General features: G+C 50.5%; 1 protein-coding gene across 1 annotated transcript in view; it reads left to right on the forward strand.

The window, feature by feature from the left end:
- The window catches only part of KLF13 (Kruppel like factor 13), a 46,942-nt gene extending 38,007 nt beyond the window's left edge, over window positions 1–8,935 (forward strand). The window contains exon 2 of the mRNA XM_045560544.1: window positions 3,171–8,935. Coding sequence (XP_045416500.1) covers window positions 3,171–3,460 — 290 coding nt within the window. The 3' untranslated portion in view covers window positions 3,461–8,935. The remainder of the gene's footprint in view (window positions 1–3,170) is intronic.
- The last annotated feature ends 7,807 nt before the right edge of the window (window positions 8,936–16,742 follow it).

Below are 16,742 nucleotides of genomic sequence, written 5' to 3' on the forward strand. Positions count from 1 at the left end.
GATTAATGTGCATTGTATATCTCAAAGAGTGGAATTACCATGTGGCCTTTTTCAAATTTTTCTATTTTTTTCTTGGAACCTATTAACAGTTCATTCAGTGATAACATTTCTTTGAACATGGTTTGGGAAATAATGGACTAGAATATATTTTAAGATGACTTTTCGTTGTTGTCAAAGAAATACATATTTTTTTTTAAAGACCCATACCACAGAAGAGCTTACAACAAAAAATATTCTTACCAGTCTAGCTCCACTCCTCAGACCAGCACCTTTCTTTTCTGATTTAAATTATCTTGGTGGTTACTGTCTTAAATGAGCTGTATGATTTTATTGCTGTTTCTTAATTTATCATGTTTAGATACTCTCTGTTACCTTCCTGCCATGAAATTTAAGGATTTACCTCACTCGTACTCCCCCACCTCCTCCTGAATTGATAATGTGTTATTATTTTACTACTTTTATTGGCTATCCTTATAACTTTAAACCTGTGTTTTACACTTAGATATATCCATTGACCGTACACTATGTGCGGTCCCACCTTTCCCTTGAATCCACATTCTCTGGGGGGCCACTGAGTCAGTTGTATGGGCTTTGTCTATAGGATCAGTTCTGAACACCGACAGCTGGTGCTAAGGCTTACATGACTTACATGACTGTATAGTTTGCTTCTGTCAGCGAGGGCCTGTGCTGGGATTATATTTCCTTCTGCCGCCTCATGGGGTTGCTGTGAAGGACAAATAATGTAACATAGGAAAGGGCCCTAGAACCGAGCTTGGCACAGAGCTCTTGACTGATTGCTCCTAATCATGTGGAATTTTAGTTTGCATCTAATTTGGATGACAACTTTCTTGTATGTCTTCTGTGTTTCCTGGAGTTTCTAATTGCCTTTCTTTTTTTCTTTTAAACAAAGAATAGTAATATGTCTTCATAGTGTCTTGACATTTATCCAGTCTCTTGACCATTCCCTCTGGTGCACAGAGCTCTCTCTTCCTGGAACTATTCCCCTCTGAGTCGTGGTCCTCTGCTCCAGTGGCCTCTCAGGCCTCTGCCTCGCTTTTGTCCTAAGATGACCCTTCACAATTCACTCATGTCCCTGGGCTCTTGGGGTTTTTTTCTCATTTTTGCAGAGTGCAAGAGACATGAACTTGGAAGGTCATGTTCCTTTGTCTTCTAGCATCCAGTGTGACGTAGATGTCTGGTGTCTGTCCCAGCCTGTGGATGACCTAGTATTTGTTTCTTCCCTCCCTCTCTAGTAAGTTTTGGGATCTCTTGTTTTGAGTGTGTTCCGACGTTGCAGAAATTCTGACAGCAGGGCCTTTGCTCACTTATTCTGCCCTCTTCTGTGCCAACCTTGCTTGTGTTCGTCTCCTGTCTTCGTTTTGTATTATTTACTCTGACAGATGCTGTTCTATTATTTCTTTTGTAATTTCTTCTCCATTTTTTCTGTTTTCTCACCTGACACCTCCTGATAGTTAAATGTTGAACTCCCTGGGTTGATTTGCTGGCTCTCAACTTTTCATCTCTACTGTCTGTCCAATTGGTTTGAGAAACAATGGTGGCTACCTGATCTCAAATCCCACCCCAACACCCTTTCTCCCCAAAAGTAAGATCAGTAAGGAGAGCAAATGTGACACACCTGGCCCTCAACTTCAGTACTAGAAGACATGCACTGCGATGTTCACGTATTTTCTAGAACCATTTTTTTGCTCTATTTTTCTGGGATATTTGCTTGAGTATATTTCCAGCTTTTCTATGGAATTTTTTTTGGGCAATGATATTTTCAACTTCTAAATGCTATTTTTTGCTCTTTGAACTTTCTTTTTATGGTATCCTGTTTGGTCTATGCATCAAATGTTGTCTCAAATTCCTCCAAAAATGCTAATTAGAAGTTTTAGGTTAAATTCTCTGCTGTTCCCTGGCTTTACGTCCTTTTCCTCTGGAGTTGGTGGTTTTGTTGCACTTGGCCTTTCTCCTTTATGCTGCTGATTTTCCTTGGTTGTCTGACCATCTTTGGGTGTCTGTTTGTGTTCACGATGGGTGGGTGGTATGGATGTCCTCTGCTGGGCATAGGTGGGCCAGCTTCAGGGACTGGCAGTCTGCTTTAGGGCCTGTATGGGGGGAGAGAAGGAAGGGGAGAGACAGGGTAGGAAGGGCAGCTGTATGGCGGCCCCCAATGCCAGAAGAGCTGCATTCTGGGGTGGCAGAGTCTCCCTGAGCAGTTGATGTTGCTTTTGTGGTTCAGCTCACCTGGATAAATGCTGGCCAGCCTGTCTCACTCTGAGCATGGGATGGGAGGAGGGGCAGGGTCCTGACTATAACTGCTCTTCAGTGCTTCCACCCCCACTGTGTTCCATCTCCTCCCTACCTGCACACCCTGCACAAGGTGTTCTGCCTGCCACCCTTGTCTGTCCCCATGCTGGGGTCTGCAGGATCCTGTGGCAATCTCCTGCTCACGGTCACTGACCACGTTGGGACTTCTGTGGGAGGAGCCATAGACCAGCGGTTGGAGAACCTCAGGCCCTAAAAATCTCCCAGTCTAAGCGGGCGGCCCCTTGTTACAGATGTGGCTGAGACGGGTTGGAATGCAGATCGGGCAGTGGGGTTTGGGAACCGCCTCCCCGCACCACAGGGTGCAGGGATCCAGGGCGGGACTCCGGTGGGACCAGCCTGCTGTGGGAGGAGCCATAGACCAGCGGTTGGAGAACCTCAGGCCCTAAAAATCTCCCAGTCTAAGCGGGCGGCCCCTTGTTACAGATGTGGCTGAGACGGGTTGGAATGCAGATCGGGCAGTGGGGTTTGGGAACCGCCTCCCCGCACCACAGGGTGCAGGGATCCAGGGCGGGACTCCGGTGGGACCAGCCTGCGTGTGCTTAGCGGGCCCTGGCCCACACCCACCCCACAGGGCCCGCTGCTTCAGCGCCTGAAGTGCGGTGTCACGCTGGGACATGGTCCCCTTCCATCCCAGTGTGGGCAGGAAGGGCACTGGCCCACCTTCGTCTTCAGCCTGATGGATTTGTCACAGGCTGGTGGAGACGGGGCACGGGGCAGGGGGTTAATGAGAGGCTGGGGTGGCTCAGGGGGAGGAGGGTGAGGACTCGTGGGGCCTGACCGGGGCTAGGCAGGGCCAGGTGCCCCCAGACTGACGCTCTGCCCTGTCGCCCGTCCCGCAGGTGAGAGGCCCTTCGCCTGCAGCTGGCAGGACTGCAACAAGAAGTTCGCGCGCTCCGACGAGCTGGCGCGGCACTACCGCACGCACACGGGCGAGAAGAAGTTCAGCTGCCCCATCTGCGAGAAGCGCTTCATGCGCAGCGACCACCTGACGAAGCACGCGCGCCGCCACGCCAACTTCCACCCGGGCATGCTGCAGCGGCGCGGCGGCGGCTCGCGGACCGGCTCGCTCAGCGACTACAGCCGCTCGGACGCCAGCAGCCCCACCATCAGCCCCGCCAGCTCCCCCTGAGCCCCGCTCCGCGCCTGCCGCCGCCCGCCGCCCCGCCCTCCCTTTTGTAATAAGGAAGAAGAGAGAACTTCAGGAGAAGTCCACGAAAAAACACTTTCTTCACCTCAGGTGTCAAAGTAAATTTGTAAAAAAATCAAAAAGCAAAAAAAATTTCCCAAAACACCTTCCACAAATTGCACAATAGACATGCCCACGAAGTTGAGATTCAGCGGTGTTGAACCCCCATTCTCAGGGATGGACACGTTCCACGAGGTCAGTGAGGACACCCCTTCCTGCCGCCTTACTCTGTACATAGATTTGCACTCTGGAGTTTTCTGTCCAGGAACACAGTGGGGACAGAGCAGGCCAACTAGGCCAGGTGGCACTGGGCATCCGTCTTGCCGGTCGGCTGGTCAGTTGGGAGCAGACGTGGTCACGGACGTTTGTGGTCCTCAGTGGCAGGCGTTCCCCGTCTTCCTGCCTGCGGCCCAGCTCTGGCCGCACAGGCCTGGCTGGGTGACCACGCAGCTGTTTCTGGGGAAACAGGCCCCCTTAGAGGTGCCTTAAGCTGTGGCGCCAAGGACCACCTGCCTCTCAGACTGTGGAGGGGGCAGGTGCCCTCTGGGGCCCTGCCTGCCTTGCTCCCTGCCCCAGGAGACCCCTGGTGGCCCCTCGGAGCACTGGAAGCTGAGCTACAAGCCCTGGCTGGGCCCACTGCTGCACAGCCCAGCCCGGCGAGGCAGGGGCCTGGGATATGCCTGCCCGGGACCCCATTGCTCTGTGTCCCTACAGAAGGCACATGGAGCCCCTTTGCTATCATACCATGTTCTCCGATGGGGATTCTGGTCTTCTAAAAAGATGGCAGAAAGTCTCATTGGCGCATCCAGTTCCGGAGTTCTCCCCCATGGGGCTGCCGTCCAGGCACCTTTGTTTGAAACTATGGGTGAGGTCATGGGGTTGCCTCATCGGAGGGTCTTTGTGAGCGGCCGAGCTTGTGGCAGTGCTTTCGGTACTTCGTAGAGACCCTTCTGTAGCAAGAGACCGGAACATTGTGACTTGGAACTTTTTAGGAGTGGCACAGCGGATGTTATAGGAAATGCTGTCGGGGAACATATGTGTGTGTTGTTTCCTCCCCAGGGAACACCAGACAGAAAGTTGTGGGAAACATTTTTCTCAGACCCACCGTGTCCCCAGCACAGACTCAGCAAATCTCCAGCCTCCCCATGTCCCCTGGATCCCTCATCCCTTTCCCTGCAGCTTCTCCCTGCCCTGCCCGGGAGGCCCCAGGCCACACCCAGTCTGTGGCACATTAGGACTGCTGAGGGTGCCCCATGGCTAGCCTTTTCCTGGTAGGAGAGGGGGAGCAGAGAGCTGGGGTGCTTGCTCCCATAGCCCTGGCCTGAGCTAGCTGGGGTTCGAGCCCTGGGCCAGATCGGTCAAGCCATGGTCCAGCAAGTTCCTCTGCAGACACCTGGGGTGTCCACCCCAGCCTGCAGCCCAGGCACCACCTTCCCTTCCTCCTGAGAGTTGGGGCCTGTACATACAAGGTCCCAGGATAGAGTATGTGTGTGTGTGTATGTGTATATATGTGTGTGTGTGTGTGTGTGTGTGTGTGTTGGTGGGGGTGGGTGGGTTTGGGGAAGACTTGGGTTATCTTGTAGAGATACCCATTTCAGTGGGTACTCATTTTGTTGAGAAACGGCCCTTGGGACCTCAGAGGGCCATAGGTGGGCTTCCTGGGCCCAGAGTGCCTTGGTTGTGGCCATCCTGCTTCCACTGGCCCTGCCACGGCATGGGGTGCGCATAGAGAAGCCACAGAGACCCAGGCCCAGCCAGTACCCACAGCCTCTGGCCGCTGTTTCTGGCTGGCTCCAGAGTGGATGGGTGCCCTCTGTCCACAGCAGCTGCGCAGGTGGCAGTGTGTTCCAGGTGCCCGTTTCTAACTACCATGTGTCAGCTGAGATCAGCTAATGGCATGGTGGTGGCTTCGGAGTAGCACAGTGGGCACTGCATGGTGGTAGGAAGGGGTAGCCCCCATCCTGGTCAGATGCAGAGCTGGCCAGCCTGGGTGCCATGTTGCACTGGGGCTCTAGGACAGCCCTGCTTGCATTTGGTCTGGGAGAGAGAGTTGATATGCAGTAGGGACCTTGACAGAAGAGAGCCCTGGGTGCTTGGGGTGCAAAGATCTTCATGCCCGGTTCCAAAGTGAGGTCCCTCCCAAAGTTGTTTCCGTGTGAGGCAGAGAAAGCCACACTCTGAACACATTTCATGTCTCAGGAATTCACATTCCAGGTTCAGGAATTTTATTCCAAAGTCCTTTGGTGCACTCACCGTCCAGGGTTCCGGAAGGCAGGGAGAGGGAGCGGCGTGTCCCCGGAGGCACTCCGCGGGAGAAGCCAGTGCTCTTGAGATCTGGATCTGCCCACGGTGTCTCGGGAGGAGGTTTCCTAACTCCACATTGTCTGCACATAGGAAGGGAAAGAAAGGACTCCAAACCCAGTCATCTTGGAATAAAAAAAATAGAGCTGGTTTGTTTTAGAGCAGGGTGGGGGGTGGGGGAGGGAAGTGGGTGTTGGCTGTTTCCAAAGAGAGCACTTAATTTAATTTTTCCTCTAAATGACCCAGGGCTGTTCCGTCTGATAGATGGAAGGGTAACATTGCCTTAAAACAGAAATATGCAGGAGTTGGCTATTTTTGGCAAATGAGTGTGTCTTCATTCCCAAAGTGGTTCTCGTGTAATGTCAGGGTGCGGTCCTTAGGCCCAGCCTGGCCTGGGAAGTGGGGACAGGGCACCAGGAGGGAATTCCCGCTGGGCATTCCTGGCCAGACCCTCTTGAATCATCTGGGGCTTAAATTCATCTCACTTGAAAGGGGGAGGGGGGATCCATAAATCTCAGGCTCAGTTCAGATGGTTTCTCACTAGCAGGTTTCCATCTCATCGTGAAATGGGGGGGTGCCTGTGTAAGAGGGTGGTGGGCCTCGGAACGCCGCACCCACTGAAGCAGTTACACAGGCAGGACCCTCCTGAAACAGCCTTCGTTTTCTTCTAACGTGTAGAATGTCTTCCCAGCCTGGGTCTATTTCAGGGTCTTTCATTTTTGTGGTTTATGGCCATGCTTGCCGGTTTCGGTGGGTTTAAGGAACCCATAGGGCTTGTAGAAATAATAGTGAAAACTCGAGTCTTTATTTTGGGGCAGACTTCGGTTCTAGCGGGCCACAGGGGCAGAGATCTCAAAGTGAAGGTCGCCTGAGTGAAGGGAGAGTTCCCTACAAAAAGGCCTAAAATTGACTCTGGGCTCAGCCATCAAGGGCGGGGTGTTCAGTTCATGTCCCGAACAAGAAAGCCCCTCTTTGCATCAGCCATATTAGGGGAACACTGGCAGCTCCCCAAATGCCTACTGAATCCTACAGCCATACAGAAAAACACAGACGAACACAGCCCTTTCCACAAAGAGCCCTGGAGTCCTCTCCTGCTGGGTGCTATGTAGGAGCGGGCAGTGATGCCCTTGAAGGGAACGTGGTCCTGGAGGTGCCTTCCTGTGTCCCACTGCACCCACAGCACTTGAGGTGCAAAATCCCGTCTCCCCGACTTTATTCCAAGGCCATGCGTCTGTGCAGGTGCAGGATTTACCACAGTGCAGCCTCCAGGTAGAAGCACCTGTGTCCCTGTGACCCCAGCCAGGCTTCACCACGCCCTGGGCCACTGCTCAGCCCAGTGAGGGGAGATGCAGGGGTGGGGTGGGCAGCGAGGCTGGCCTCTGCTACGGTGGACTGCACAGGGTCCTAGCACTCCCTGGGGACCTCGTTCAGGACCTCGGCTGTGCCACCCAAGAGGAAGATGTGATCTGAGCAATAGCATGGCCTCATTTCTGGGCTCCTGGTTGTGGCTGTGTTTACAAGGCTACCTGATTATTTTGACTTCTGATAGATGTCACTTTTTCTTTTTGTTTTTTAAACCCACCATTTAAAGAAGGTCATTTAGTCAAAGACACAGTGCTAGAAGGTGTAGAGGGTGTGATGTGTTGGTCACATTGTAACCAGTAAGAAATGCTTTGTAAAGTTATCCACATCTTTTCCTGTCCAAAGTTTCCATATGCGATTCTGGTGACCATATTTTCCAAAGCTGAAATGGAGATGTAGGCTGATGGTTTTTGAATTCAGGATCACCTCGGGGAGAACCAGGTCCTATGATTCTGATTTCCTGATTCTGAGGCTTTGAAGTTTTGTCCTACACACATTCCAGAGAATTTTGTACCAGAATTTGGATGTACAATCCAGCTTACTACTGATAAAGGCCTGTACACCCTTCGGGGCGAGGCCCTTCCTCCTGCCTGCTGTCCCAGCCCTCCCCAGTCGGAAGAGTTGAATGTGGCAGGAGACAGGAGCCTGTGTCCACGCTTGGTTTCTACTGACCCCTTATCAAGATGACTTGCAGTGTGGCTACCTGGCCCTGCCCAGCCTCTCCCTTTCTCATACAGCTTTAAAACTTTACTACTTTTATTTAAAAATAAACAGGCTGGGAGAAAAGTAGCGTCCCCTGCCCTGCAAGTCATGCCTTCCAGGGTGGGGAGTGGAGTGGAGGCAGGAAGGCCTGGGGGTGGGCGTGCAAACAGCTTTCCCCCAGGGCTCGGCCTTGTTCCCTGGCCTCTTCCAGAGGACCTGCTGACAGGCCACTGTGCACGCTCATTTGGAAACCAAGTGTGTGAGCTGAATACCTACAAGGACACTCACTCAGCACAACAGCTGGCCTTAGCTGGCCGGCTCCCTCCCCAGGCTGCCCTCCCAGAGGAGCAAGGGGAGCGGCTTCCCAGCGTGGCTCAGACCCCATGCGGGGTCACAGCCCCAGTGTCCATTCCAGGTCAGGGTGCCTGACTCTGGGTGTGTGAGTGGAGACTTTGCTCCCTGGCCTCACCCTAGAGAGGCCCCTTGTGCCGAGTGCTGGGGACCCGGGGCTCTGCACAAGGGGAGCTTTCTCCTGAGTATCTGTACAGTGTCCGGCTAGGGCTTGCTGTGGCTCCTTGGTGGCCGGGAATTGTTTGTGTGGGTACATTGGATGCATACAGCGGGGTCTCAGCTGCTCCAGGTCCACACAGGCGACCCCTTCCCATCCAAAGTCATTGGAGGAGCTTCTCTGGAATCGTTTGCCAAAAGCCCAAGGCAGAATCCAAGGGTCCAAGACCATTTCCATGGAGCTCGTGTTTTCCTTTTCCATAGGAACTTTTTTTTTTTAACCAGCACCCAACCATGCTTCCGAAGGCCACGTTTCATCCTTCCTGGATCACTACAGTGAAGTATTACAGTTGTACAGTTCCCAGTCTGGCCTTGGCTTGCTTGGATAAAACTTTGTATGTATTTTGTATGGCATAGATTCTATATTGTAATGATGTCCTATGCAAAAGAAAAAAATTAACGAAATTGTAAATTTTATTGTTTTAACGTGTATGCATGTTTAGTGACGTTTACATTTTGAAATAAAATTTATGATTCATTATTATATTTGCTGGAACTGGTTCCTTTGAAGGGTGTGTCTTGCAGAGACTGTGGGAGGGGAAGGGAACTGAAATGGACAAATCCAAGCAGTTGTAATTGGCCAAGGGGCAGAAACTCAGCTGGAATTGTGCAGGCCTTATGCTGGGAGGAGGCTTTGCAGGAGAGCTCTTGTGGAGAGCGGGTGTTCTGGCTTCCATGCCTGCCTGTAGGAGGCTGTTTCGGCTCATCCCATTGCCATGCCTCTGTCTATCCCAGAGAGCAGAGAGGAAGGGACATGGCAGTGGCAGTCTCCCCCAAAGGGCACAGCACCTTTCCCTAAAACACCCCCATAAACACCTCAACTTCCTGTCCCTGGGTGGCAGCCACATCTCTCAACCCCAGATGCTTGCCCCCTGGCGTTTCTGCCCAGAGTCTAGCAATCACCCTGTTTCTAGCTACTGAAATTCCTGCACTGACCCCAAAGTGCACTGCAGCACGGACTGGCCCGGGGGCCCTGGGGGGTCTGGAGAGTAGGAATACCATAGCCCATTTAAGTCTCCTGTGATCATTAACTGCCCCTGACTGTCCCTAGGGCAGGCGATGTCCTCAACAAAGGCAATAGGAAGCCCAAAGCTGGCAGGGGGAGGCGGGTGGAGGGGGTCTGGCTGTGCCTGGCACCCACTGCAGCACGTGGAAGGAAGGTGCAGGCGTGGCCTATGTTCTCAGCCCCACCCAAGGGCAGACCCAGGGCTGCTCTGGGCCATATGCTGTTCTTACATGATCACCTGCTATTCATAGGGTAAATAAAAACCACCAAGAAATGTGAAATATATTACATTCCTAACAACTACAGGCAATGCAGTTGATCCGAGATAGATTTTCCTGGAGCTCCATGGAAACAGGCAGGCCTTCCCTGATCCACGTTGTTTTCTGTGCCACAGATGAGAAGGAGGAAATGCATGCACCCAAGTACGTACTGAACCGTCATAAAAACAAGTGCACAAGTTTTCAAACAAAGGGCTTTCTGGTGCTGAGACGTTTGGAGCCCATTCTTGGCTGGAGCATTTTCCCAGGACAGCCACTGTTCCACCTTCTCAGGCACATTTCCTTATTGCTCAGGAACTTCCCCAGATAGAGCATGGATCTGCTCCCATAAATAGTTGTGTGTTGAGAGGATCCCAGATGCTTAAAAAGTATTGACAGGAAAGAAAAGCAACCCGTCAGTTATGATGTCACTGCTGAAATGTGAAAGAGGTTATGAGTCTCTGCAGGGGTTCCTTTCTAGAAGACTGGGGGGCCCAGCATTCATGGGGCTCCCATCTCAGGAACTGGGAGTTTCCTGAGGCCTTGAGAGGCCCCCAGTCTTATAGAAGGAGAAAACTGCAAGCAGTAGGTTTTTCTGGTGTTTAAAAAGCAAATGTAATTGAGTAGCATGCACAGAGCACATTTTCTTCTCATTGTCCTAGACCAGATGACAAAGGTGCACAGAATCATAAAGCCGTTCGGGGAGGGGGTGCAGCTCTGTGGCCGACAGGACCTCTGTGCTGAGCAGAGTGGCTCGGCGCCCTGGAGGCAGGCCTGAGCGGTCAGCCTCAGGACACTCCTGACCCCCCTCTGCATTTTTATCAGGACTTGGATTCAGAAGTCAAATTTGTGGCAGTTAGGTGAAGTGCTGTGGCTGGCTGCATCCTGACCAGGTGAAGAGTGGCATCTGGTGGAGGGAGGGGGTGTCCTCTGGTCATTCAAGAGGGCAGAGCCTGGCCAAGGCTCACAATTACCTCTGCCTCCTTGAAGAAGGACTTATCATCACTTGGTGCTGGCCTGCAGGCAGTGAGCTCCCCACTGCTGGAGATATTCAAGCAGAAGCTGAAACACTGCCTGCCAGGAATGCCACAAAGTGATTGTGTTCTGGAAGGAAGCATAGTAACTGTAGGCAAAGGAAGGGCCACATTATTTTCTCAGGGGACTTACTGGGGCACGATCGCCAAGATCCTCTGAAATGTTCTCCTTCCGGCCTGTCAGTCAGGTTGGAGTGTAGACTGGCCTTTGGTGGGTAGGGTGGACTGCAGAGGGCTTTGAATAACAGGTTAGGCAGTGTGTGATTTATTCTGGGGACTCAGGTGGCTCGATCTCCCCAATCAAACCCCATCCATGCCACCATAAAATTCCTGCATTGGCACCACTCCTGCGGTCTTCTAAGTGGAAAGAAGTTTAGGCCAGGAAAGGCACCCAGCCACGCCTGGCAGGGGTACTGTCTGCACCAACTGTCCTCTGCCGTCATGGATCAGAGGTCGGGATTTCACAGCCACAGCCCACAGGACATGCAGGTTTGGACAGAAGATGGGAAGCACAGGGTCTCTATTAATATCCTATTGCTGCTGTAACACATTACTACAAACAGTGTCTTGAGGCAATACGAGTTTATTGTGTTATCTCTCTGGAAGTCAGAAGTGCAAAACGAGTCTTACAGGGCTAAAATCAAGGTATCAGCAGGGCTGGTTCCTTCTGGAGTCTTTTCTTTTCCGGCCTGTAGAGGTACCTACATTCCTAGGCCCGTGGCCCCTTCCCCTGTCTTCAAAGCCAGCAGGGTAGCATCTTCTCTCCTCTCTGACCTCCTGACCGCCCTGCACTAAGGCCCCTTTCGATTCTACCAGGCCCACCCAGGGAGTCCAGGATAAGCTCCCACCTGTCCCAGCCTTCTTCCTTCCTGCACCCCGAGTCAGGCTGCAGCTAGAGAAATGCAGGGCGTGAGGAACTCCTGCATGGGCGGGACAGCGCGCAGCACCGCCAGCAAGTGCCGCAAAACGTGGTTGAATTAAACTGGACTGGGCATTCCTTCCACCTGTGGTTTGTCCTTCATAGTATTTCCCTTCAGTCATTCAGCCTTGAAAAGTAGAACTAACAATGAAATAATCATCACTTCACTGCAGTCTTTAAAACAGACCGATCCTCAAGGACCTGCAGCCCAGTTGACCTGCCACTGCCCGCATGACCCCAACCCGGGGCAGTGGCCACGCGGTGCTGGGGAAAGCACTTGGGTCTAAGCACAGACTCAGCCTGGGCCTTCAGCTCTGAGCACACTGCCCTGCAGCCCTGGGGAGGTCCTTCCCAGAGCCTCACCGTCCTCACTGGGACAGCGGCCTTGGCCATGGTCCAGATAGGGCCATTGTGAAGTTGGCAATGAGGCATGGGATGTCGGGTGCTGGGTCAGCAGGAACTGTGAACCATGCCCAGATGCTCGGCCCCCCAGGGCCTGACCTCCACTCCCACACACTGCTGGGAAAGGGGTCCCCAGGGAGTCAGCCCTGCTGGGCTATCTCTATGTGGATGGGCCTGGGACTGACTTGGGACACAGAGACAGGCTAGGGCACACTGCAGCCCCCTGCCCCAGAGGCCTGCAGGGCTGCCTCGGCTCAGCTGGGTTCTGTGCTAGAACTTGCTGGTTGAGTGACTCCCTTTGAGCACTCTCAGAGGAAGGTATGAGTACCCCTAATTTAGAGGCACAGAGGATATAAGGCTCAGAGAGGTAAAGTGGCCTTCCCAAGGTCACACAGCCGGCAAAAGTCAGGGAGAGACCCTGGTCTGATTGGCCCACTGACCACAGCTGCCTTAAGCTCTGGATTAATTAGAGGCTTATTCTAACCTGCCTGGGGTACCCTTGTCTATTCTCTGGCATTGTGGGGCTGGCCCAGAAGGCTGGTAGGCCCCACGACACGGGACTGGCCACTCAGCTTTTTTCTTGCTGCCGCATTTCCAGGGCCAGAACACTGGCCGGTCTGTGGGTCTGTACCTGGCAGTGTCCAATGCAGTGTCCTCCAAGACAGTGAGCCGGCTGCCCCCAGGGGGACCCAGTCTGAGGCACTCTGAGGCTCAGGCCTCCTTTAGGGCCCTCCAAGCAACTAAGCCTTTCCCCCGCATAGCCGTGACTCCCTGTGCCCTGGCTGCAGTGCCTCTGGGTGCTGCATCCACGCCCCAGACTTCCTGGAACCCGGAGACCAGAGGCACAGAGCAGTGACGGTCATCACCCTCATTTACGAACTTGTGACAGGGCAGGGAGCTCAGCCTGGGTCTCCTGGCCCCAACTCCTGGGTTCATTCTTGACACCTGCCCCATCGTAATGTCTTCTATTCCCAACCTTATAGCAATTGGGTAATGATTTACTTATGAATTCCCCAGGAGCAGCAGGGAGAGCAATAAATACTGATACGATCTGTACAATCAGCAGGCTTCCCTTGCACCTCCTGAGAGGAGCCATCATCACAGACACCAGGAACATGAAGGCCACTGATTGATTTATTACTGTGCTTTGGAAAATAGTTATTGCATGCTTACCCTGATGAACAGAGCCACTCCCTGTCTATTGTCTTTCTCCTGCTCCTTTAACCGTAAACACACTCCAGAGAGTTTTCTGAAATCAACTGCTGGCATGCAAGGGCTGCCCTTGGGGAGAGCAAACCTGGACAATGCCCTCAATGTGTTCACGTGAGGACAGACACGCCAGTGGCTACCCACACATCAGTGCAAAGGTGTGATCGAGAGCTGAGTGCTTTGCCCAGTGGTTATCCAAAAACTGTGCTGCACCAAGACAACAAGCTGCAAAAGGAGCACACAACACACCAAGCAATGTTACGTGCTACTCGTGCATCCCTACCTGCTGTGGACTGCGTGTTTCCCCCCAAAACTCATGGACTGCATGTCTACCCCCAAAATTCGTGGACTGCTTGTGTTCCCCCAAAATTCATATGTTGAACCCTAACTCCCAATAGGATGGCAATAGGAGGTGGGGACTTTGGGAAGTGATTAGATCCTGAGGGTAGATCTCATGATTTCAAAAAACTCATAAATAGCATTATTGCCTTCACAAGAAGAGACCTGAGAGAGATGAGCACTCTCTCGGCCATGTGTGGATACAAGGAGAAGGTGGCCTTCTGCAAACCAGGAGGAGAGCCCTCCCCAGACACAGGATCCGCTGGCACCTTGATCTTGCACTTCCCTGCCTCCAGAACTGTGAGAAGTAAATGTTTGTTGTTTAAGCCACCCAGCCTGTGGTAGGTAGTTTTAGCAGCCTGAGCTGACTAATACCATAGACCAAAGTATGAGCCCACATGGTGAAGGTTAACCCCAAAGTCAAGATGAGGTGACTCAGAAGGGCCCAAGGGGATTTCAGCTGTGCCTGCAACATGACATTTATTTAGGATTTACAGGATCACGTCATTTTATGGCACTTACTTTATCTTATTGTTCTTCACAGATATTGTATTTCTTACAAATTGAAGGTTTGTTGCGACCCTGTGTGGAGCAAGTCTATTGGTGCCATTTTTCCATGTGCTCACTTCATGTCTGTGTTTAACATTTTGTAATTCTTGAAAGACTTCAAACTTTTTCATTATTGTTATACCTGTTACAGTGATCTGTGATCAGTGCTCTTTGATGTTATTATTGTAATTGTTTTGGGGCACCACAAACCTTACCCATATAAGGCTGTGAACTTAATAAATGTGTATGTTCTAATGCTCCACCAACTGGCCATTGCCCCATCTTTCTCCACCTCTCTCCCTCTCCTTGAGCCTCCCTATTCCATGATACACGACAGTATTGAAATTAAGCCAGTTAATAGCTCTACTATGGCCTCTAAGTGTTTGAGTGAAAGGAAGGGTTGCACATCTCTCACTTTAAATCAAAAGCTAGAAGTGATTAAGCTTAGTGGGAAGCATGTCAAAAGCTGAGATAGGCTGAGGGCTAGGCCCCTTGCACCAAACAGTTATCCAAATTGTGAATGCAAAGGAAAAATTCTTGAGAGAAATTAAAAGTGAACACACAAATGATGAGAAAGCAACACAGCTTTATTGCTAATATGGGGAAAGTTTTAGTGGTCTGGATGGAAGATCAAACCAGCCACAACATTCCCTTAAGCCAAAGCCTAATCCAGAGCAAGGCCCTGACTCTCTTCAATTCTATGAAGGCTGAGATTGGTGAGGAAGCTGCAGAAGAAAAGTTTGAAGTTAGCAGAGGTTGGTTCATGAGGTTTAATGAAGAAGCCGTCTCCATAACATAAAAGTGCAAGGTGAAGCAGCAAGTGCAAATGTAGAAGCTGCAGCAAGTTATCCAGAAGATCTAGCTAAGATAATTGATGGAGGTGACTACACTAAACAACAAATTTTCAATGTAGATGAAACAGCCTAATATTGTGAAAAAATGCCATTTAGGACTTTCATAGCTAGAGAGAAGTCAATGCCTGGCATCAAAGGACAGGCTGACTCTCTTATTAAGGGCTAATGCAGCTGGTAACTTTAAATTGAAGCCAATGCCAATTTACCATTCTAAAAATCCTGGGGCCCTAAAGAACATGCTAAATGTACTCTACCTGTGCTCTATAAATGGAACAAGAAAGCCTAGATGACAACACATCTGTTTATAGCATGGTTTACTGAATATTTTAAGGCCACTTTGAAACCTAGTGTTCAGGAAAAAAGATTCCTTTCAAAATATTACTGCTTGTTGACAACGCACCTGGTCACCCAAGACCCCTGATGGAGACATATAGGAGATAAATGTTGTTTTCCTGCCTATTAATACAACATCCATTCTGCAGTCCATAGATCAAAGAGTAATTTTGACTTTTAATTATTATTATTTAAGAAACACATTTCATAAGGCTATAGCTGCCATAATAGTGATTCTTTTCATGGATCTAGGCAACTGAAATTCTTCTGGAAAGGATTTACCATTGTAGATGCCATTAAGAACATTTGTTATTCATGGGAGGAGGTCAAAATATCCACATTAACAAGAGTTTAGAATAGGTTGACTCCAACCCTCATGGATGACTTGGAGTGTCTTAAGACTTCAGTGGAGAAAGTCACTGCAGATGTTGTAGAAATAGCAAGAGACCTAGAATTGGAAGTGGAGTCTGAAGATGTAACTGAATTGCTGCAATCTCATGATCAAACCTTAACAGATGAACAGTTGCTTCTTACAGATGAGAAAAGAAAGTGGTTTCTTGAGATGGACTTTACTTCTGGTGAAGACGCTGTGACCATTGTGGAAATGACAACAAAGGATTTAGAATGTTACATAAACTTAGTTGATAAAGCAGCAGCAGAGTTTGAGAGGATTGACTCCAATTTTGAAAGAAATTCTATTGCAGATCAAATGCTATCAAACAGCATCGCATGCTACAGAGAAATTGTTCATGAAAGGAAGAGTCGATCTATGCAGCAAACTTCATCATCATCTTACTTTAAGAAATGGCCACAGCCACCCCAACATTCAGCAACCACCACCCTGATGAGTCGGCAGCCATCAACAGCGAGGCAACACCCTGCATCAGCAAAAAGATTACAACTTGTTGAAGGGTCAGATGATCACTAGCATTTCTTAACAAAAGAGAATTTTTAAATTAAAGTATGTACATTTATTTAGACATAATGGTATCTATCGCACACTTAATAGAGTACAGTAGAGTGTAAACATAACTTTTATATGCACTGGAAACCCAAAAATTTGTGTGCATCACTTTGATGTGATATTTGCTTTACTGCAGTAGTCTGGAACTAAACCTGCAGTATCTCTGAGCTATGCCTGTATTATAGCTGGGTGATGGGAACAATGGCGTTTGCTTTTCCTTTTTCTGTATTTGCTCTAGGTGTGAAATGTTTGACGATTTGACAGTCTGTGACATGGCCCACAGATGTCGCTCCTGTGTGTCATCTGGGCTCATTCAAGCAGGACTGGAGACTCTCCTTGTGAAGTACAGACTTAAGTGTATGCAAATGGCTGTGACCTGACTGTGACCAGGCTGTGACCAGGTGCTGCTCCCTGCAATAGGCAGAGC

Source organism: Lemur catta, chromosome 9 (genome assembly GCF_020740605.2).
Source record: "Lemur catta isolate mLemCat1 chromosome 9, mLemCat1.pri, whole genome shotgun sequence".
NCBI lineage: Eukaryota > Metazoa > Chordata > Mammalia > Primates > Lemuridae > Lemur > Lemur catta.